This window comes from Chanodichthys erythropterus, chromosome 3 (assembly GCF_024489055.1).
Source record: "Chanodichthys erythropterus isolate Z2021 chromosome 3, ASM2448905v1, whole genome shotgun sequence".
In the NCBI taxonomy this organism is placed as follows: domain Eukaryota; kingdom Metazoa; phylum Chordata; class Actinopteri; order Cypriniformes; family Xenocyprididae; genus Chanodichthys; species Chanodichthys erythropterus.
The window spans coordinates 52,613,726-52,636,920 of NC_090223.1; the positions used below are offsets into that span (position 1 = coordinate 52,613,726).

General features: G+C 35.7%; 1 protein-coding gene across 3 annotated transcripts; it reads right to left on the reverse strand.

Moving 5' to 3' along the window:
• Positions 1 to 2,038: 2,038 nt before the first annotated feature.
• On the reverse strand, positions 2,039 to 21,661 carry LOC137017963 (phosphoribosyl pyrophosphate synthase-associated protein 1). 3 transcript variants are annotated; one of them, XM_067382772.1, is made up of 12 exons: positions 21,050 to 21,660; positions 20,467 to 20,519; positions 17,664 to 17,730; positions 17,239 to 17,411; positions 16,927 to 17,042; positions 16,760 to 16,815; positions 15,713 to 15,858; positions 13,908 to 13,946; positions 7,038 to 7,108; positions 6,799 to 6,945; positions 5,267 to 5,455; positions 2,039 to 2,425 (listed from the first exon to the last, which is right to left on the reverse strand). In XM_067382772.1, exons 1-11 carry the CDS (start codon positions 21,130 to 21,132, stop codon positions 5,297 to 5,299), a joined length of 1,110 nt encoding a protein of 369 aa, XP_067238873.1. In that variant the 5' UTR covers positions 21,133 to 21,660; the 3' UTR covers positions 2,039 to 2,425; positions 5,267 to 5,296. The 3 variants fall into 3 exon arrangements, with proteins under 3 accessions (XP_067238873.1, XP_067238872.1, XP_067238874.1); XM_067382771.1 differs by lacking the exon at positions 2,039 to 2,425 and having other exon boundaries at positions 4,923 to 5,455; positions 21,050 to 21,661; XM_067382773.1 differs by lacking the exons at positions 2,039 to 2,425; positions 13,908 to 13,946 and having other exon boundaries at positions 4,923 to 5,455; positions 21,050 to 21,655.
• Positions 21,662 to 23,195: the final 1,534 nt, after the last annotated feature.

Genomic DNA, 23,195 nt, shown 5'->3' on the forward strand with positions numbered 1-23,195 from the left:
TGCTTTCTAGTACAAAACTTGGTCACACTTTATTTTTGAGTACAATTCTCACTAACTATTACCTTTGACTTTTCCCTCAATAAACTCCTACTCACTTCTCATTAATAGTTAGTAAGGTAGCTGTTATGTTTAGGTATTGGGTAAGATTAAAAATGTAGAATAAGGTCATGCAGAATAAGGCATTAATGTGCTTTATAAGTACTAATAAACAGCTTATATCCTAGAAATATACATGCTAATAAGCAACTAGTTAATAGTGAGAATTAACCCTAAAGTTTCATCTAAAATCTATATAACAATCCAAAAAAGATATTACTTGAGAAGCAACATTGCATTAAACATTAAGTCTTGCTTTCTTTGATTTTATCTTGAAAACTCACACACACACACAAAATATGCTAATGAAGTAAGTGAAAATGTTGAAACGGTTTAATTTTAGTATGTTCCTCATACACAGACTTGTAATAAAAAGTCATATGAGCTACTTTCATGGTGATTTTTTTTTCTTCGTTTTGAAAATCTTGCATTTCGGTTGCATTAAAACAAGCAGATCATCTCTTTTTGCATTCAACAGAAGAAATTCATGTTTGGAACGACTATTCAACGTAAGGTTTCCCAAAATGTCCATACACTAAAACAGTTAGTTGCCCACTTATACACACAAATTGTGAGTATTTCCCCTTTCAAACAAACAGTAGATACAAGGTGTATTGTTTCCTGAGGCCGAAAGTGGGAAGTGACCTCTAAATGCTGCATGTCTAGTTCCTCTTAAAGTCAGGTTTAAACACACAGATGTCTGCTCAACAGCCATCCACAGACAGATAAGTGCCGCGCTCTCACCAATCTGTGTTTCATAGATAACAGAGGTTACAACTGGAGAACAATTGGAGGTATGTTTGCTATATGTTAATACAACTATCATTATTCTTTTGAGATGTAAAGATCCTTAAGTTGTGTCAATATTTGACCATTTTAAACTGTTCTTAAGTTATTAAGTATGCATTTTTGGGTAAATCTCTTGAAAACATTTAAAGGTTTAGTTCACCCAAAAATATAAATTCTGTCATTATGTACTTACCCACATGTCATGACTTTCTCCTGCAGAACTTAAAAGATGATTTTTTTTGGTAAAATGTTTTTAAATTGGTAAAAATTTTACCAAAATTATCAACATTTAAAATATATATACATGTTTTATGTTCCACAGAACGAAGGGAGGCTTGGAACGACATCAGGGTGAATATATGAAAGAATTGTCATTTTTGGGTATCCATGTCTGGGTCCCGTTTCACTCAAAAATATGAAAAGGATATAAGAAATGACACTTTCCTTCAAGAAAATGTAGATTTTACACTCAAAAAATGTTTAAGATTTACGCAATTTAAAAATCCATCAAATTGAATTGAATAATCCTTGCATAATTTAACTGAATAAATGGTAAATGATTGTTCAATTAATCAATTAAACTGCGTAAATCTTGTTTTTGAGTGTGGAAAGATGTTTTGCATTAAGCACAGGGCAAAATTAAATAAAATAAATAAATTATATTTATTTATTCACCATAGTAATTTAATGTTTACTTACTATACTGTTTTTAATTTATGCAGATAAAAAAAAAAAATCTTTATAATATTTGATAAAAACTGCAAATCATCATTGACAGACAAAAATCAATAGAAAAAAGGTGTGAATGAATAATGCAATGTCACATTACAAAAACAAAATCGTATCTGTCCTTAAAACAGCCATCATTTTCTTTACGCATTTTGTTATGCTGCTTTTGAGACAAAATGTGACCCAGAAATGTCTGTTGTTTGGGTCCCCTGACTTGGTCTAAGCTCCTCAGTGTCGTGTGAAAACCTGAGGAGTTTAGAGCAAGTAAAGGGTCCTTCACGAACTCGTCCTCTAATACCGAAGACCATTGATGACATCACATCCCGACAGGAGCTTGATGGACATGTTTAAATTCATCACAGCCCGTCGTAAAGTGCATGTGCTTTTTATGTTTCAATTCAATAAAGATTCAACAGAGCAGCATGAAGCAAATCTGTGTTTATTTACAAAAATAAGATTGCAAAGCAACAGCAGAAACAGTACATTGTAGCAAAAAAATTTTTGTTCTCTGTATGGTTCTCTGGACCATATTTGCACAACAGCAAAAATATAGCTAGAACAGCTTTGAATAAGGTTGCCATAGCAACCACTGTCACTCTCACAGAGTGAGGCACTGGGAAACAGCTAGTTGACATATAATGAGGAACACCGAGAAGTGGAAGACAAGGTTAAAAGAAAGAAGTGTTGCTGTGCTTCAAACGAACACCGACCGACAGCTCAACGGCAGAGACAAACACACACAGAGGAAGTATGGGGACGTGCGGGGCAGTGCTGGTGCATGTGTTCTCCATCCGTCAGAAATCCCGCTCATCTAAGGTTTAATCAGGAAGCAAAAGCTAAATGGTATTATCTGTTTGTGTGGTTTTAAATGCTAACTAGCCAAGTGTTCACAGTATACTGCATTGGTCTAGTATTGCTAATATGGTTTCAAATGCCCTCAAGATAAAACCCAAAGTCGTATTTTCTACACCAGATCTTGACATTAGCACACAAATGTAATACACCGAAACTGAGGAACAGATTAGACAGAGACGAGTTTTACATGCTATTTTTGCTCCCTTAGTTTTGTTGTGTAGGAGTATATAGAGAAGTATTCACAGTACTTGCTTCATTTAGAGCTCATTTGTTTTGCCGGTAACATTTTACAACAGAGTTTCATTTGTAAAAGGGTTAGTTCAGCCAAAAATGAAAAATCTGTCATTAATTACTCTTCCTACTACTTTAGTTCATCTTCGTAACACAAATTAAGATATTTTTGATAAAATCTGATGGCTCAGTCAAGTCATCTTCATTTATATAGCGCTTTTCACAATACATATTGTTTCAAAGCAGTTTCACAGTGACAATAGGAAAATTATTAGAGCTTTTTGATTGAATTACTTCCATTTTAAAAATTGTTAATTATTACTTTAGGGGCCAATTAAATGACACCCTTCCCACTGAAAAACCAAATACCTCCAATGCATTCTTGCCGTTCATTTACATGTTTAGTCTATAGGTTTGAGTGTGTATGTGCGCAGAAGCTTGGTCTTAAAAAAAAAAAAAAGATTAAAAAAAAAGGTGTGCAAGATAACGAACACTTGCAGAAGCCCAGAAAACTACTAAAGACAAAATTAAAAACATGTGACTACAGTTGTTCAACTTTAATGTTACGAAGCGCCGAGAATACATTTTGTGCGGCAAAAAAAACAAAAATAAAAAGACTTTATTCAACAATATCTAGTGATGGGTGATTTCAAAACACTGCTTCATGAAGCTTCAAAGCTTTACAAATCTTTTTTTCCCGAATCAGTGGTTCGGAGCGTGTATCAAACTGCCAAAGTGACATGAACTATTGAAATTTTGAAACACTTATGACGTAACAAAGCCTCGTTTACTGAAATCACGTGACTTTGTCAGTTTGATACACGCTCTGAACCACTGATTTGAAACAAAAGATTCGTAAAGCTTCAAAGCTTCATGAAGCAGTGTTTTGAAAATCACCCATCACTAGATATTGTTGAATAAATGCATTATTTTGTTTGGTTTTTTTGGTGCAAAAATATCTTAATTTGTGTTCTGAAGATGAACGAAGGTCTTATATGTGTGGAATGACATGAGGGTGAGTAATAAATGACAGAATTTTAATTTTGGGGTGAACTAATCCTTTAACAATAGTTAACCACAGTTAATAATTACATTATTACACATTAATTAATGCACTGTGAAGAAACCTGAACAATGAACAACTGTATTTTTAAACTAACATTAACAAAGGTTAATACATGCTGTAAAAAATATATTTCTCACAGTAAGTTCATGTTAACTAATGCATTAACTAATGTTAACAATTGAGACCCTTATTGTAAAGCGTTACCGTTTTGTCCCATTGAGTATACATTCATGACACCGATCAACCAAGCAAAACCAGTCAGAAACCAGTATTTTCCCAAACAAATATTGTGTTTATTTAAGCCCAAAGTATACTTTCACTGTCTGCATTCTGTGACATAATTTTCGTCATCCAGAGGGTCGGCGGAGCGTGCAGTCTAATTTTTCTGTCCGCACACAACTGTGCATGTGAAAGGTGAATGTTGAGACAGAAGAGACCACTAGGTGGCAATACGTAGCTGTGATGTACTGTACAGCAGTCGAAGAAGTGATACAAAACATGCTGTTCCAAGGACAGTAAACTAAGCAGCATATCTTTCTCCATTGTTATTGTTCTGGTTCTTGTTCTAAACTTTGCATGCAATAGCAGATCTGCTACATTTCTTCTTCTATCACTTCGGGCGAATATCCTGTAAATGACACGACTCAATGCTGCCCTATGACATCTGGTAGAGTATAGAAAAGCAAATGTACAGCGCATGTGTCAAACTCACCCATCTGCGGTTAAGAATACTTTAAAGACTGTGCACGAGAAGGAGCAGAACGCAGAAAATGAAGTATACCCTGGCCTTTAATGTGCACCATACACATCAAGAGTTAAAGGAATAGTTCACCCAAAAAAGAAATTCAATATTTACTCAACATCACATCTTACAAACCTGTATAAATTACTCTCTTCCTTGGAACACCAAAAATATTTTGAAAAAATACTAAAATTGTAAGAATATACTGGATGCTCGTGTCTAAATAATATAATAGAGAGTTTTATTTCCTTGTGTGTTCCACAGAAGAAAGAAAATCATATGGGTTTAGAACAAAATTAAATAAGTAAACATTAAAGTATTTTCATTTCTGGGTGAACTTTCCCTTTCATTTTGAAGCAACTTAATTTGGCAGAATTAAAATCACCACAAAAATCACCAGTTTTCTATCAGGAAAGTAGATCTAAAACTGAAGATTTTACTGCAGTATATCACTTAAAGGTAAAAACAGATGTACAGGTAAGTGAACACTTGCATAATTCATGTTCTTCACATTGGAATAGAACTTCATATCTGTGTTTAGAAAAAATAGGCTATGTGCGTAAATTTACAGGTTTGAGTATTTGTTAATTTATTATATTTGGCAATGAGTTTGTTTAGACGGTTTTGTAGAATATAAGGGGTTAATATGAGAAATGAAGGTGATTGTAGTGTTTGGTTCTGCTGGGAATGGGGAACTGCATTGGCACACCTCTCAACTGAGCAAGAGGGAAAATACTTCCCTAAACTCTACACCTCACCTTTTCCTCTAACCCAAATGTGTCTGTTGGCTAGTCATCTACTGTGATATTGCGGAACAGGTAGGCCATGGACTCCCCGTTGTGAATGCGTCGGATTGCCTCGGCCAGGATCATACTGACATCCACTGTCTTGATCTTAGGACACTGCAGCTTTTGCACTTCATGAGGGACAGTGTTGGTCACCACCACCTGAAAGATATCCCAAACATTTGGTCATGCAACATCATTTCAATATCTGTTAAAATCAATATTTGATGATAAACATAGCATCCATGATAGACATCTAGCCCCTTCTAAAAAAAAAAAAAAAAAAAAAAATAGTGCCACTTGTGAACTTCATGAATTTCTTTATTCCATTTGAAAGTGTTCTGCTGAACTTTTTTGAAGAATCACCTACTTTTCCCAATTCACGCCCCAAAGTATCCGGGCCATAATTGCTTTAGACATTAAATGGCAGTTTCTTAAAGGGTTAGTTGACTCAAATATGAAAATTTTCCCATAATTTACTCACCCTCAAGCCATCCTAAGTGTATATGATTTTCTTCTTTCAGCCAAACATAAACAAAGTTATATATAAAAAAAAAAAAAAAATCCTGGCTCTTTCAAGCTTTATAATGGGAGTGAATGGTACCCTAAATTTTGAAGCCCAAAAAAGCACATCCATCAATCCATCATAAAAGTAATCCATACAACTCCAGGCGTTAATAAAGGCCTTTCGAAGTGTTGTGAAAAATATCCATATTTATAACTTTATAAACTGTAATCATTAGCTTCCAGTAACGGCCGTCCACGTGTTCAGGAGGGTTGAGTTACAGCGGAGGGGTGACCTCTGACCCGTCGTACGATGTAGTTCCTCTTCTCTTATAATGAAATCCTCCAACATGTTTCCTTTAAAACTTCTCATTTTAGACTTCTAATTTGTGACCAGTATTTTGTTTTTCTCTATCCTCTGTGCTTCTGCTTTCGTCAATTCTCAACCAAGCTTATGCTACACCTCCATCATACATGGGGTCAGATGTCATGCTTCCACCGGAACTCGACTATCTTGTGAATGCGCGGACGGCCATTTATAAAGTTATAAATATCGATATTTTTCTGACAAAAACACAAGGCGTTGTTTTAGAATGCCTTTATTAACTGCCTGGAACCATATAGATTACATTTATCATGGATGGAAGTGCTTTTTTGGGCTTTAAAATATACGGTACCATTCACTCCCATTATAAAGCTTGGAAGAGCCAGGATATTTTTTTTTTTTTAATATAACTCTCATTGCATTTGGCTGAAAGAAGAAAAGTCATATACACCTAGGATGGCTGCAAATTATGGGGCAATTTTCATTTTTGGATGAACTAACACTTTAAGGATCCCCCAATCCTAAATACATGGTTTGGTTGGTTAGTCATGGTAAATCTGGAATTTTTAATGCTTCAAATGTGAAAAGCATCGATTAGTTTAATGTTTTTTTGGAGAGCCAGAATGAGCCATCCACTTCCCAGTGGATGTTCAAGTAAATGAGCTGAAATACTCACTTCATCTATAGCGGACTCCTCGATGAGGCGCGGGGCGTCCGCAGACAAGAGCCCGTGAGTGGCCATGATGTAGATCTTATAAGCTCCTCTCTCTTTCAGAATCTCAGCTGCTGCCACAAAGTCCTCCACATCATCTATGATATCATCCTACAGGATGGAAACCACACGCATTGCTCATCATGTCAATCATAAAAATCACTGTCATACGGCCAACTAGTCCAAAAATCTGCATTTCTTACGACAATGATGGCGATACGGCCTCCAACATCTCCGACAACAGTGATGGGTGGTTTCTCCTTGGCCATCATTACTATAAAGACAAATATCAACTGGTGTTTCACATCATTTCAGGAAATCATTTTTACAGAGTCCAATCAATCACATTCCATCATTAAAGTAGATTGGGTAAGATGGGGTAAGAAGTGTATGAATTGGCCTAGAACTTTATGTAATGGCCCAACCAACCCATATATCCAAATGGTAAAACTAGAATTTAAAGAGTCCTGCAAGGACCCCATAGCATAGCATAGCATAGCACAACACTAGCCTATTTGGAGAACGTTTCCCATTTTACCCCACCTACAATTCAATCCAAATAGCAATGAAAAAACTCATGCCATGCAGAAATCAAAATGATCATCTCTTGGTCCCCAGTATACCCAATCATAGAGGCAAATGTCTAGAGGTTTACACTAAGATTCAGTGCAGGAAACTACACATCAAACAATCAATCAATCTGTCCTTGAGTCAGCATAACAGACTCCAGGACAATGCTGTAATTTAGGAGAGGTCAAGAAGGGCTAATGTCATTCATCCAGAGGAAAGACACTGGAACACAGCCAAAACACACACTCCGACCCAAGTAAACATGAGAGAGGAAGACTGGTGGGTCGATTTAAGAATACATGGGGGTTAAAGGAGTTATGCATGCCTTCAACACATGCCTTTCATCAACAGCACGACCTACAGAGCTTTTTGATATTTATACTGTAAGATTAACAAGGTTTACAGACCTTACAGGCTTATAGACCACTACTGCAAGGAGCCGCTGAGCTATAAAAATCTAAAATGGCACGTTTGAAAGGTGCTGTTCACAGAGGACGAGATCTTGACCTAAAGAGAGCTACAGCTGATGGAGTGCAATGGAGGCACCTGCACAGAGATGCAACAAACATATTTCTTCAATGATGATTAAAACCAACATGCACATGGACTTTTTTTTTTTTCAGACTGCGATAATGCATTTCCACAGTTGAGAGAGTGACAAGAAATTTTACATTTTTCTGTCTTCAGACCAACATAACTTGTGCCATTTGTTTTCTTTTGTTATTGAAGCAAATGGGAAAGCAAAAGTTATATCTGTTATAGTTTCCGTTCACCACTATAGAATTTTACAGACTTCCGCTACTGAGAACACCGGAAATGTGAAAAGAAGCCATTTAAAAAGCTTGAGGAATATTTAAAAAAAAAAAAAAAACACAAATATTTAATTGCAGATGTTTTCCTTGTCTGCAATCTGTTTAAGACATGAAGTCTTCATTCTTGCAGTGTCATCAGCCAATCAGTGTTGTAATGATGCAATTTTCCACAGTGATTAGTCACATGGCAGAGATTATCTCTGTGCAAATGATCAGAGACATGATGCAGACTACCAATACAGTCAGTGTTTTTCCGCCTGACATGTTTGGAAACTGAAGTCGAGTACTCTACTAGTAACCATCGGCACAGACTCCAGTAGAATTCCAGTTTTAATGGCTTTCAGTGTGAACAGGGCTTTACATGACACAAAGTCTTGAAAACAGTGATGCACTGAATGTCTGGCAACTGAAAATATTTGGCCAAAACAGCAAGAATTTTTCTTATTGTGACACCATCTAGTGGTGTCCTTGGAGGCTAGCTTTACTTCACCTAGTGGTTTTTCTGATGTTAATCATCTTCATTTGACAGGCGTCAAATTTGGCTTTTCTAAGGCAGAGGCATTTATAGGTTACTTCCTGAAAAAGGAATTTTGTTGCTGAACGTGGATTTGCAGCCATGTATTTTTTAAAAGTTTTCCAAATAAATTAGGCAGTGAATAAAGGCTTTTTTAATTATTTGAATCTGAAGTGTGCCTTGGAGTCGCTTTTATTTTTTATTTATTTATTTATTTATTTATTTTTTGAAAGGAAAAAAAAAATAATTTTTCTATTTCAGCTGAAATAGTTTTGAAAGACTGAAATGACTAAAACAGTGACATTTAATTGGCGTTTCTCAAATGACACATTAAATTTTTGCAATGTGTCTATTTTCTGCACACAAATGGAAAATGATGTTATTCAGTAGCAAGATGTAAAATCTGTTTGGTTGAAATATCAAAAAGCAACTCGTTCCAGAAGAACTTTGTGTCTACTGGTTTAATTTACTTTATTTTCAGTTTTTCTGCTAAATAAAAATTTCTAAATTTCAGTATTTTAGAAAAAGCTGTTGCAGTGTAGTGTTCATTTTGTCTGCTATTTTTAAAATATAGTCTTAGTCCTCTGTCAAATGTGCTTTTGAGTTTTTACCATATTTGAAATGTTTTTGTTTAGTCAAGGTTTAGTAGACTAAATATGAACTTTTTTCATGCTGCATAATGGTTAAATTGATAATCACTGCCCTGGGGTCCATCAACTGTTTGGTTTTTGACATTCTTCAAAATGTCTTTTGTGTTCAGTAGAGTAAAGAAATTCATACAGGTTTGAAACAACTTGAGGGTGAGAAAATGATTTACAAGAATTTACATTTTTGGGTGAACTACACTTTTAAGAACTTTCTATTAAAACAACAGCATAAAGAACATTGAATTGCAATGTAAGTGCATTTACTCAGCAACCATAATCGCAAACAATATAGTCAAGATCCACGTTTGGATTTAATACAGTTCATCATTGAGAAGGGCATATTTATTCGCAATAAACAGCTCAAGCGGCTTGTGAAGGAACACAGACTGGCTGAATGAAACTTTTCTTTAAGCAAGCTCTCTCAATGGAGATCAATAAACTCCAGCTTACTTGTTTGTCTGTATTTTTAGATCATCCACGGCGCTTCTTTTTTGTCATCAATACTGCATAATAATATAGTCATAGGCATAGTTTATTGTGACCTTGGTGTCATCTCCTCATAGTCTTGTCTTAGTCACAAAAAAAGTTAATTGACGAATATTAGTTTTTGTTAAAGTGCATCACCACTAAAATATGGTGCTCATTAAATATACAAACAGCCGACCAACTATAATAATAAAAAATCATTTAGATGGAATGCAAGATGACGTCCTGTGTGAACGACCCCAAAAGTGCTAATAGACAACAGCAAAGTCTGGTATCAGATATTTAAGTTTACTATTTCATAAGTAATATGAATCAATGGTGCTGTTAAACTGTTTCTCACTGTGTACGTCTACAAGCTTATGTGAACACAAAGCATATGCTGACTTCACATATGCTAGCTTGTTTTTAATTTGGCCCAGTATCAAAAATTCTGTCTCTTCATAAAAACTTTCAACGAACACCTTCCTCTATTTATCAAGGTCATGTGTTTCCAAGACGATGCAAGGGCCTTGGTTACAAGCAGCTAAAAAACTACCATTTAAAAACTCCAGTCTATGGGTTTTCATAAGCAGGCATGGTGTGTTGATTGGCAAGATGAGCCTGGATCACAAATAAAGGCATATCTCTTGGACAGACATTCAATGGTTCCATTTCAATGGAACAAACGATGATAATTACATGGAATTTGAAAATAAGCACTTAATTTGAGGCTTCTTAGTTCTGTTTGAGTGAAGCACTCTGAAGTTTAAACATTCATTTTTAGCATTATTTATAAAAATATATATATATAATAAGGCTGGGTGGTATGGCGCTATATATGGTGGATATTTTGTGCAGCTGTGTGCAAAGGCTTCAAATGATTAAATATTTCAAAAAAATATATACCTTAAGATGAAGTACATTATTTGTAAAATAGTTAACTGGAATATGCAAAAATGGTAAGTACGACATGCTTATTAAAATATAAACTTTTATAATTGAATTTACATTGAAAATAATCATGATACATATTGTTTGCACACTTGTATTGTGATATTTTAGACATACCACCCACCCCTACTCTTCATAATAGCTTACATTACTATTTTTACAATAATATAATACATTTTAACTGCTCTTATGCTCATAATAATGAGGAAAAATTTAAATTCTGTCATCAATTACTTACCCTCATGTCGATCCGAATCAATAAGACTTTCGTTCATCTACTAAACACAACTTTGCTACTTCAAAACGTTCATAGAGATTATAAAACTAATCAGAATTATTTGAACAGTTTAGTCAGAATTTTCTGAAGAGACACGATCACTTTATATGATGAACAGATTTAATTTAGGTTATTCACATATAACCATTCATCAACGCATACGTCAGTTGTGATAAATGGAAGCTCAAGCATGTTTTCTTAATGTGCATTCTCACGTGTTACGCAGCACATTTGAGCTTTCACAAGAACCAATGAGGTTCATTCTCGTGTGTTACGCAGCACATTTGAGCTTCAGCAAGAACCAATGAGGTTCATTCTCGTGTTACGCAGCACATTTGAGCTTTCACAAGAACCAATGAGGTTCATTCTCGTGTGTTACGCAGCACATTTGAGCTTCAGCAAGAACCAATGAGGTTCATTCTCGTGTTACGCAGCACATTTGAGCTTCAGCAAGAACCAATGAGGTTCATTCTCGTGTTACGCAGCACATTTGAGCTTCAGCAAGAACCAATGAGGTTCATTCTCGTGTTACGCAGCACATTTCAGCTTCATCAAGAACCAATGAGGTTCATTCTCGTGTGTTACGCAGCACATTTGAGCTTCAGCAAGAACCAATGAGGTTCATTCTCGTGTTACGCAGCACATTTGAGCTTCAGCAAGAACCAATGAGGTTCATTCTCGTGTTACGCAGCACATTTGAGCTTCAGCAAGAACCAATGAGGTTCATTCTCGTGTTACGCAGCACATTTCAGCTTCATCAAGAACCAGTGAGGTTCATTCTCGTGTGTTACACAGCACATTTGAGCTTCAGCAAGAACCAATGAGGTTCATTCTCGTGTTACGCAGCACATTTGAGCTTCAGCAAGAACCAATGAGGTTCATTCTCGTGTTACGCAGCACATTTGAGCTTCCACAAGAACCAATGAGGTTCATTCTTGTGTTACGCAGCACATTTCAGCTTCATCAAGAACCAGTGAGGTTCATTCTCGTGTGTTACGCAGCACATTTGAGCTTCAGCAAGAACCAGTGAGGTTCATTCTCGTGTGTTACGCAGCACGTTTGAGCTTCCACAAGAACCAATGAGGTTCATTCTTGTGTTACGCAGCACATTTCAGCTTCATCAAGAACCAGTGAGGTTCATTCTCGTGTTACGCAGCACATTTGAGCTTCCACAAGAACCAATGAGGTTCATTCTCGTGTTACGCAGCACATTTGAGCTTCCACAAGAACCAATGAGGTTCATTCTCGTGTTACGCAGCACATTTGAGCTTCAGCAAGAACCAATGAGGTTCATTCTTGTGTTACGCAGCACATTTGAGCTTCATCAAGAACCAATGAGGTTCATTCTCGTGTTACGCAGCACATTTCAGCTTCAGCAAGAACCAAGGAGGTTCATTTTTGTGTGTTACACAGCATTTTAGAGCTTCCACAAGAACCAACGAGGTTTCAAGAACCAATGAGGTTCATTCTTGTGTGTTATGCAGCATGTTTGAGCTTCCTCAAGAACCAATGAGGTTCATTCTTGTGTGTTATGCAGCATGTTTGAGCTTCCTCAAGAACCAATGAGGTTCATTCTTGTGTTACGCAGCACATTTCAGCTTCATCAAGAACCAGTGAGGTTCATTCTCGTGTTACGCAGCACATTTGAGCTTCCACAAGAACCAATGAGGTTCATTCTCGTGTTACGCAGCACATTTGAGCTTCCACAAGAACCAATGAGGTTCATTCTCGTGTTACGCAGCACGTTTGAGCTTCCACAAGAACCAATGAGGTTCATTCTTGTGTTACGCAGCACATTTCAGCTTCATCAAGAACCAGTGAGGTTCATTCTCGTGTTACGCAGCACATTTGAGCTTCCACAAGAACCAATGAGGTTCATTCTCGTGTTACGCAGCACATTTGAGCTTCCACAAGAACCAATGAGGTTCATTCTCGTGTTACGCAGCACATTTGAGCTTCAGCAAGAACCAATGAGGTTCATTCTCGTGTGTTACGCAGCACATTTGAGCTTCATCAAGAACCAATGAGGTTCATTCTCGTGTTACGCAGCACATTTGAGCTTCATCAAGAACCAATGAGGTTCATTCTTGTGTTACGCAGCACATTTGAGCTTCATCAAGAACCAATGAGGTTCATTCTCGTGTTACGCAGCACATTTCAGCTTCAGCAAGAACCAAGGAGGTTCATTTTTGTGTGTTACACAGCATTTTAGAGCTTCCACAAGAACCAACGAGGTTTCAAGAACCAATGAGGTTCATTCTTGTGTGTTATGCAGCATGTTTGAGCTTCCTCAAGAACCAATGAGGTTCATTCTTGTGTGTTATGCAGCATGTTTGAGCTTCCTCAAGAACCAATGCAGTGAGGTTCGTTCTTGCGCATCAAGCAAATACGATTGAGCTTCTATGTTCGTTGATCAATTCTTATATGTGAACAAAAGCCTAAATTAAATCTGTAATATAAAGAGATTGTGTCGCTTCAGAAAATTTGGACTAGTTTACAATCTCTTTATGAACCTTTTAAAGTGTCAAAGTGGTAGTTGCGTGGACTATCAATGGAGGGACAGAAATCACTCGATTTCATTTAAAATATAATTTTTTTCTATCAATGATGAACAAAAGTCTTACAGGTTTGGAACAACACAAGTAAATGATGACTTTTTTTTTTTTTTTTTTTCATTTTTGGGTGATTTAAAAAAGACCTGAGGGTGAACAGAGTAAGTACTTCAGAGTGCTGGGATCACAGACACTGAGAGACCTCAGCCACTGCACGCATGCAATAGGAACCATTTCAGCGTGTTCACTGCTGTGATCGGAAGCAAATAGAGTTAACCATCATACTTGGGAGCTCTATGCCTGGGAACGGAGCTTGTTGTTTGCCTATTACCAATAAATAAACATCACGTTAAACAAAAATCCACACACAAATGATAGAACATACAGACAAGAAACCAGGACTTCAACAATCCTTATTAAACCTTAAAATATTTTTTCAAAGTTTTTTTTTTTTTTAGTTTTAAAGTTGAATTAACTGCTTTGAAATTGAGAAAAAAGACAAGAGAGGGTCTTTTGAGGATTGTTAAAGTCCATATAAAAACCATAAATGTACAAGCTACTTGGAGTGAACTCCTCTCAGGCAATGTGAATATATAAAAAGGCCAAGACACATACCACACAAGACCTGCTCATATATTAATATGCTAAATATCACAGTGTGTTTATGAATTTCTTAATTAAAAAATTGTATGCTCAAGGTAAGATGCAAGTATCTTAAAATCTAGAACAAATAGCACATGGAATAGTGAAAATAATGTCTCTCCCTCAAAACCTAAATGACTGACTTTTCTAATTCTTTTATTTGTAAGTGTCTACCTAAACAGCATGCATAAACCTTTTATCATGAAAAAAAATCTCTCTCATAACAGTAACTAACATGAGACAAACATATTCTATGATTTTGAGCAGTTCTTTAAATGTTGGTCTGTGGAGATCTATTTTCCAAGGTTTGTTTTAAAATCGCAGGACCATACAGTATTGTGCCCTGTTGATTATTGGAAAGAAAGTCACAGAGTACAGCAAGTTGCCGACCCCCTCTAACCAATTGGATTGTCCCACCCAAAATTGTAAAATAAATTCCCCATTTTGGAACCCCTCAAACATGTGTTCTTGTTCCAGAAGCCATACATCACAATAGGGTAGAAAAGACTATCGCAACTTCCATTTCATGCCAACTTTAATCAACTTATGAGTACTTGAGGACATCACCAGTCAAGAGCTACGAATATGCATAAAATGTTTTTCTGCTTTGGTGGCTCGCAAGGTTTTGGAACAGAACAGAGCAGACTCAATGCTGTCTAGGTAGCTCACTTACTGACTTTTGAGACAAAGCCTTTGTAAACATCTAAATGAAAGGGGGAAGGTTAATCTCTTGACCTATCTTGAACTAATCAACAGATCTCCAAAATCAGCTATTCTGCAGGCTGAATGCTACAATCGACCCCTTCAATAACAGGATCATGATATAAATCTCACAAAAACATGTTTAGGTCCCATTTCACCCCAAAATCAAAAAGGGTTATTTTTGTTTTGTTTTGTTTTTTTGTAAATTTAAATTATTATTAAAGTAAAATGAAACAATTAGTTTACTCACCTTTTTTTTTTACACTGACAATTAAGCAAATTTTCAGATTGTGAACTATACTTTTTTTTTTTTTTCTTTAATACTGAAAGCAGAAAAATTAAATTCATTTTTTCATTATTTCAACAAGAATTCGGCTTGATCAAATTTCTAATTCTGAAAACCACATTGCTTCTTTATATTACTTTTGACATTTTCTTTGCAATTTAAACATCTTTGTTATACGTTGATGAGAATGTGATTTTTTTTTGCCAGGAAATAATGTCTTAATGTAAAAATAGTAACATTAATTTTGTTAAAAAAAAATAATCTTTTCTTTCTTTTTGATTTTTAGGGTTAAATATAAGTAGGACATGTTTTTGACAGGTTTTGTGAGAGTTTTTAGAAGCCCAATTAGCTGCCTTGCTGCTTAAGTTTGTGTTTCTAACCTGATTAAAACTCTTAATAATGTTTAGTCATAGGGTTCAAGCTGCTGGGTCATGCAGATCTACAGTGTGGTGGCTCTTACATGGCAACTCCAAGCCAGAGTGTCCAAAGGTGTTGCGGACACATGGAGGAGAATGACGCCCATCTGCCATGTCTGACTCCGAACACTGAGCTTCTCCGTGCATGACGGCCAGGCCAAGACGCAAACGCTCCGCATATGACTGAGCCCTGAAGAGACAATGACAAGAGATTATTAAATTATTTTGTGTGGGGACTAGACTGATGTTTTTTTTTTGTTAGAAGTGTACAGTTTATGGAATTGTTAAACCAAAATTGTTAAGTGGAATCAGAACCAGAATAGTGTAAATCTGCATGACATCCATTCTTTACCATTAAAGTGCACCATTATGCCATTTTAAAGGCTCCGAATTTTGTTTTGGAGTCTTCTACCATAGGTTTACAAGCATCCAAGGTCAAAAAACACATTCATTTTCTCACAATACACATTAAAGAATCACATTTTTTCTCACAGTGCCTGAAATTGTTTGATAAAGGATTAATTCTCACTAAACCTCTTCTTTCTGAGAGCGTGCTCTGATTGGTCAGATGACCCAGTCTGTTGCGATTACAGCATGTGTCAGAAACCAAACGCCCATTCCATTTCAGCTCCAAATCTTCCTTAACGCTCAATACACAGTGATACAGACAGTAATGATGGCGTCAGTTTTACAAAATCAATTTGTAACATGAAGTACGGCTGGAATTATTGACGACTTTTTCAGGCTTCAAAACTTTAAGACCTTTAACAATTGAAAACAGCTAGATTACACACTACATAAAAGGTAATAGCCAAAAAAGCATAGTGGGGTACTATAAGCAACCTGAAAGTTTGGTTTCCGAAATACCGTAAACTAAGCAGACCGACATGCAATCTGCACTAACAAATCTTTGCAAATGTACAGTAATCCAGCTTTATGTTAATTAATCTGATAACGCTTTCAGTGAAAAGCTCTGTTTAAAATAATTTATGTTTGAAATCCACTCCCTCAAATTCAGAAAATGGAAAAAAGTAAGCAAATTTAATCTAGGCCTGCTTTCACACTCAAAACACAAATCCAGGAGCTGTTACCTTTTTGCAGCGGATGGGGACTTTGCTACAATGATAGCATTTCTATAATCAGGAACCTATGCAAAAAAGAAATAAGATAAACAATATGATCAGTGTTAGTTATTTCAGTAGATTTGTTTTTCTTTTAAATTAAAAAGGTGAAGTTTTTGACAGTAAAAGCTGCCAACCTCCTCCTGAATGTATTGCAGCAGGAATGGAGAAGCCCGCAGGTTATCCACAGGGAAAGTAAAGAAGCCCTGGATCTCTTTCTGGTGCAGATCCATGGTGATTATATGAGTCAGACCTAGTTAACACGGCAGATGGTAAAATTATTTTAAAACAAATAGTTTTCATTTGGAGCAGTCACTGAAGGAAAAGCAGTCATCTAGTGTCCAGCATGCACATGTAATATTCAAGTTTTTTTAGTATTGTGTCCAAATTTTTTGGACTGGCAGTGTGAAAACAAAAGAAAGAACATCATAGAAATTATAAGGAATTACCTGCTTTAGCTAACATTGAAGCGAGCAGTTTGCACACTATAGATCCCCTCTTCCTCATCTTACACTGTTTACTGTAGGGGAAGTATGGGATCACGCCGATGATGTTCTTGGCACAGGAGGTCTTCAGTGCATAGGCCATAATCAGCAGCTCCATAATAGCTGTGTTGACATCTCTGACAGAGACAGAAAAATGAATTTTAGTTCTAGCATGCTTCTGGGCCTAAAAGAAGAATGTATGCAGTTCAGCAAAAAAGGTAAGATACCATGTAAATAAATACTAAAAAGTGTGTTCCATGGACAAAGAGACAATGATTTTTATGTGAACAAAATGCAAAATGCACAGATACAAAGATGTTTAAACATCCTAAATGTGATTAATAAGCGTGCTGATTTCCTATTTTGAATTCGATCCAATACACTCTTACCTGGGAATGGTCTGGATGATGAAGATTGTTTGGCCTCTCACAGACTCTTTGATCTCAACTCTCGTTTCTGTAAGATAAAAGCAAACACATCACAAAAGCAAAGTTAAATTTGATTATTTAGTTGCCACTAACAGATTTGGGTGAACCTCATGAAGAAAATATAATATTTTACCTCAAAAAAAAAGAAAAAAAAAAAGAAACACATATACAATACATACACTCAACATCAATTTTAATTACATAATTTTTATATTAAAAAATAAATTGTCAGTATTATAATGCCTCCATATTTCTTAAATTAAACATTAGAGCTGTGTCTGAAACCATGTACTATTCAAGTAGGTACTATTTGAAAAAACGATCTTCGCGACCATTAAAATAGTATGTTCTATGAAGCATGAACATGTGTAGTATGAATGAAACTGCCTACACTAAAATATAATCAAGAACAAATCACAATTTCCGTACTAAAATGTATTTTACACATGAGTACGCAATGAGTATGCCCTCATAATCTTTGATCAAAATAACTCCCCCTCCCTCTTCCAATGACTTCTCTTCTCTGATGACAAGTTTACTGGCATGAGGTCAGGACAAACTCACTCACATGAGATCCATCAACAGCAAACCACAACTATCCAATCAATTCCCCATGAACAAAATTAATCCCACCTACATTTTTTCTTGTTCCAGAAGTCATTATAGAGAAGAAAAGACTATCGCAACTTCCACTTCATGGCGACTTTAATTATATTTAATCAGTCAAATAGTAAAAAGTAAGCCGTATTATGGCTCCATTTGCAAGGTTTCTCTGAAAAACAATGCAGATATGCATGTGCACAGCCAGCTAATGAGAGATCAGTAATCTGGGTAAAAGGTGTTTATTGTGCTTGAAATGTTTTTTTGTTTTTTGAAGATGGCACACATCTTTACATGTGCTCTCAGATACGTCTTTAGAGAATGTCACATGTCTGCTGAGCGTGACAAGAGGAATGGATGCACAGAAAGCCCATATTTGGAGATAGTTTGGGCGTGTTTTATTCAAATGACAATAACCTCAGGCACACGGTCGCTCATTAAGAATACTCCAAATTCATTAACATTAGACGAGATTAAGAAGAATCTCATGTGCGTGCGCACATGTTGTGAATTAGGTAGAATGGTTTTGTGAGAAGTTCTCCTGTGTGTACAGATATGACAATCTTTTGAGTTGTGTGTGATGCATGGAACATTATTGTAAAATGATGCAGAATTTGAGAAAGATACAGATGAAGTTTGAAACCGCAAAAATTCAGTGATCAATGGTCTTCTAAACCTCAAAAAGTGAGCTGAAAATAAACAAATCAGTGATGTAATGCAGTAAGGAGAATCATTTTTAGGTTACAGTGTTATTGTATACTTAAGTACCAAGTAATGTTAATTAACAACTTGTACTTACTATATACACTACCAGTCAAAAGTTTGGAAACATTACTATTTTTAATGTTTTTGAATGTTTTTGAGTCTCTTATGCTGCATTTATTTCATAATAAATACAGAAAAAACAGTAATATTGTGAAATATTATTTCAATTTAAAATGATGGTTTTCTATTTTAATATACTTTAAAATATAATTTATTTCTGTGAAGCAAAGCTGAGTTTTCAGCATCATTACTGCAGTCTTCAGTGTCACATGATCCTTCAGCAATCATTGTAATATGCTGATTTGATGCTCAGTTATTATCAATGTTGAAAAAAGTTGTGTTGCTTAATTTTTTTTTTTTTTTTGCCTCCTGTGATACTTTTTCAGGATTCATTGATGAATACAAGGTTAAAAAGAACAACATTTAATCAAAATATAAATATTTTCTAACAATATAAATCTTTACTATCAATTTAACACATCCATGCTGAATAAAATTATTAATTTCTTTCAAAAATTACTGACCCCAAACCGTTTTTGAATGGTAGTGTATATTGTGACAAAAGATTTCTATTTTAAATAAATATTTTTTAACTTTTTAAAGAATCCTGAAAAAATATTAAGCAGCACAACTGTTTCCAACATTAATAATAAATCATCATATCAGAATGATTTCTGAAGGATCATGTGACACTGAAGACTAGAGTAATGATGCTGAAAATTCAACTTTGATCACAGAAATAAATTACATTCTAAAGTATAATAAATTAGAAAACCATTGTAATAATGTAATAAATTATAATAATAAATTGTAATAATAAATGCAGCCTTAATGAGCATAAGAGACTTCGTTCAAAAACATTAAAAAAGTAATGTTTCCAAACTTTTGACTGGTAGTGTAATTAGAGCTATATGCTTGTAATTATGCACAATTTACTGATATTACTAAAGTAAGTACATGTAAAGTGTAACAAGGACACTGTAAACCCATTCTTAAAGGGATAGTTAAAAAATAAAAATTCTCTCATCATTTCCTCACTCTCATGTTGTTCCAAACCTGTATGAATGAATTTGTTCGGTTGAACACAAAGGAAGATATTTTGACGAATGTTTGTAACCAAACAGTTGTGGGGCACGATTGACTTCCATAGTGTGAGGGGGAAAAATACTATGGAAGTCAATAGTTAACCTGAGGGTGAGTAAATGATTACAGAATTTTCATTTTTGGGTGCAGTATCACTTTAATAGATTAACAAATGCTTTACAGTTTGCACAATGAACGATTTTTTTAATCAAATTACAGTAGTGAAAATGAGTTTAGTCCATGTTGAAACTGACAGGATGTCAAGGGTCGCCCTGTCCGCAACAGAGTATTGAATAAACAAAGCACTATTGATCACCTCTGTTTGACTCCTGGTAAACAACTGATTTCCCCAGCTCGACTCCAAGACGCCTGCGCAAACACAAGCAGAAAATCAAGACAGGTTTGCAAAGAGTTTCTTATCATGAAAGCTACTTTGAAGCAGAGCTGCATGACAATGTGATTAAACAGATTGTATTCCTTCAGTCACAGTTTGCAATGATTGCAGACTGTTTTCAAGAGCAGTCAGTCACATGCACAGCTTATGTGATGAATAGCCCACTGTTCCTGCTCTCTGCACGTGCACAAGATATTACATGTGGGAAATATTACATTTACTTTCCACAGTGTCTTAAAGTAAGTACACCTACTACATGTCCAGTAACCTGATGTTCAAGAGCACAATGGTGATGCTTTATAGATCAGTTATCAATCCAAATCTTAAACAACTTTAGCCTACATGACATCAAAGAGATAATGGGTTCAGGCCAGGTTGAGCTGTCATGAGGTCAGCTGATCTACAGGCCAAAATCCCAATAACATCACATTCATACAACATCAAGATCAGCCTCTGTAGTCACGAGCCGTGTTAAACATTGAGCAGTTGGTCACAGGATACTTACTCAGTAATCTTCTTAGAGAGTTCCGTGCAGGCGGGCGTTGAGTTAGCCGAGAAAACACGATAACCACTTTTAGCCACGTTCATGATCAACTACCTAATGACGACCAACAACAAAACTGAGCCGTTTACAGGACTAATGCTACAGAGTCTCGTGGTTTTATCTCCGTCTTTACAACTGAAAACCTGTGAATGGTGTAACAGCTATTGAAGAAGACCAACGTTTACTGCGGTTTCCAAACAACCATCCAATTTCTTCTGCGCGAGCTCCACCGCTGTCTATAAACGTAAGACGGCTCACTACAGCCACCTAGTGATGGGCGCGTGCGAAACACTAGTTGCGTCCCAAATGACGCACTATACACTATGTACTTGTGCACTATGCACTCATCCATGTAGTGCGTGAATTGTATAAGGTTATTTTGTCATTTAACAACGGAGTCCGATCCTCCCTTCCCCTCCACTACGCAATTAAAGCTGCAACAGTCGAGTGCACGAAGTGTCCAACATTCCACACTTCGTTTTTTCCGTTAATTTAGTGCATCATCCGGGTATTCAAAGTGCACTTTTTCTTTTTGGAATTTTCAGTGTGAACGCACTTCTGCACCTTTGTACTTAAAAACGTCATAGAATAGTGCACAAGTACGCGAATTGGGACGCACCTACTGCTTCTTGAAGCATCGAAACCTTTGTGAATCATTTGATTCAGAGCTGGTATCAAACCTGTCAAAGTCACGTGATTTCAGTAAACGATGCTTCGTTACTTCCTGATTACCAAAGCAGCCCCCATAAAACAAATTAAGCCCTACAATTTATTAAAATAAAACATTGTATGCAGACACTTAAAGGATTAGTTGACTTTCAAATAAACTTTTCTTGATAATTTACTCACCCCCATGTCATCCAAGATGTTCATGTCTTTCTTTCTTCAGTCGAAAAGAAATGAAGGTTTTTGATGAAAACATTCCAGGATTATTCTCCTTATAGTGGACTTCAATGGCCTCCAGACGGTTGAAGCGAAACGATTGGTCATTTTCGAAAAAAAAATGTAAATGTATACACTTTATAACAAATGTTCGCCTTCTAAGTGCTTCCGCCAAAACAACACTTTAGTATTCTTCAAAAAGTTTATGCTGTATGTCCTATGCCTTCCCTATTCTACTTACGGAAAAAAAATGGAACTGGCGCTGCGTTCGTTCCGTAAGTAGAATAGGGAAGGCATAGGACATACAGCATAAACTTTTCGGATTTTTTCTAGAAAATGACCGATTGTTTCGCTTCAGCCGTCTGGAGGCCATTGAAGTCCACTATAAGGAGAATAATCCTGGAATGTTTTCATCAAAAACCTTCATTTCTTTTCGATTGAAGAAAGAAAGACATGAACATCTTGGATGACATGGGGGTGAGTAAATTATCAGAAAAAATTTATCTGAAAGTGAACTAATCCTATAAATTTTGGTATTAGATTATTTGTTCATTGCATTTAATAGATTACACTTTCGTTAAAACATTTGCAAATTGGTTTTTAAAGGGTGTTTTTATGTATGTTTGGTCTGAATTTTGTTGCATTTACAAGATTTTGACCAGCAGGGGTCAGCAGCGTGTGGCGTTTCGAGTACAGTCTATGGTTTCGAGCACTTCGAATCAAATCTTTGCATTACAGATTGTGAAGAAAATATACATTGAAGAGATATCAAATAGCACCAAATGGGAGAACAAGAACAGCTGCCAGAGGAAAAAGGAAGACAAAAGAAAAAAAACAAAACAAAAAAAAAAAAAACAAGGATAACCAAGTAAAAAATAAATAGCCTTAATAATTAGTCAGTTAGCTAAGTGATTAGGGCATGCTAAGAAAAGAAGACAGCACTAGACTAAAGGGGGATTTTAAAATGAACACAGGAAGATAATAGTTTTCTTTGCTTTGATATTCTGGATACAGAAAACGTTTTAAGGTATTGGTGAAATTCGATGAGAAAAACTTTGAATAATGGCTTATTAGAAAATTTGCATTTATAAATATTAAATTTTGCTAGAAGTAAAAGATTTATAAGGTAAAATTCTTTTTTAATGTTTTTTTTCTCAGTATTTACAAAACCAAATAAAACATCTTTCCAAAATAAAGAACAAGGGGTAGACAAAATCAAATATAA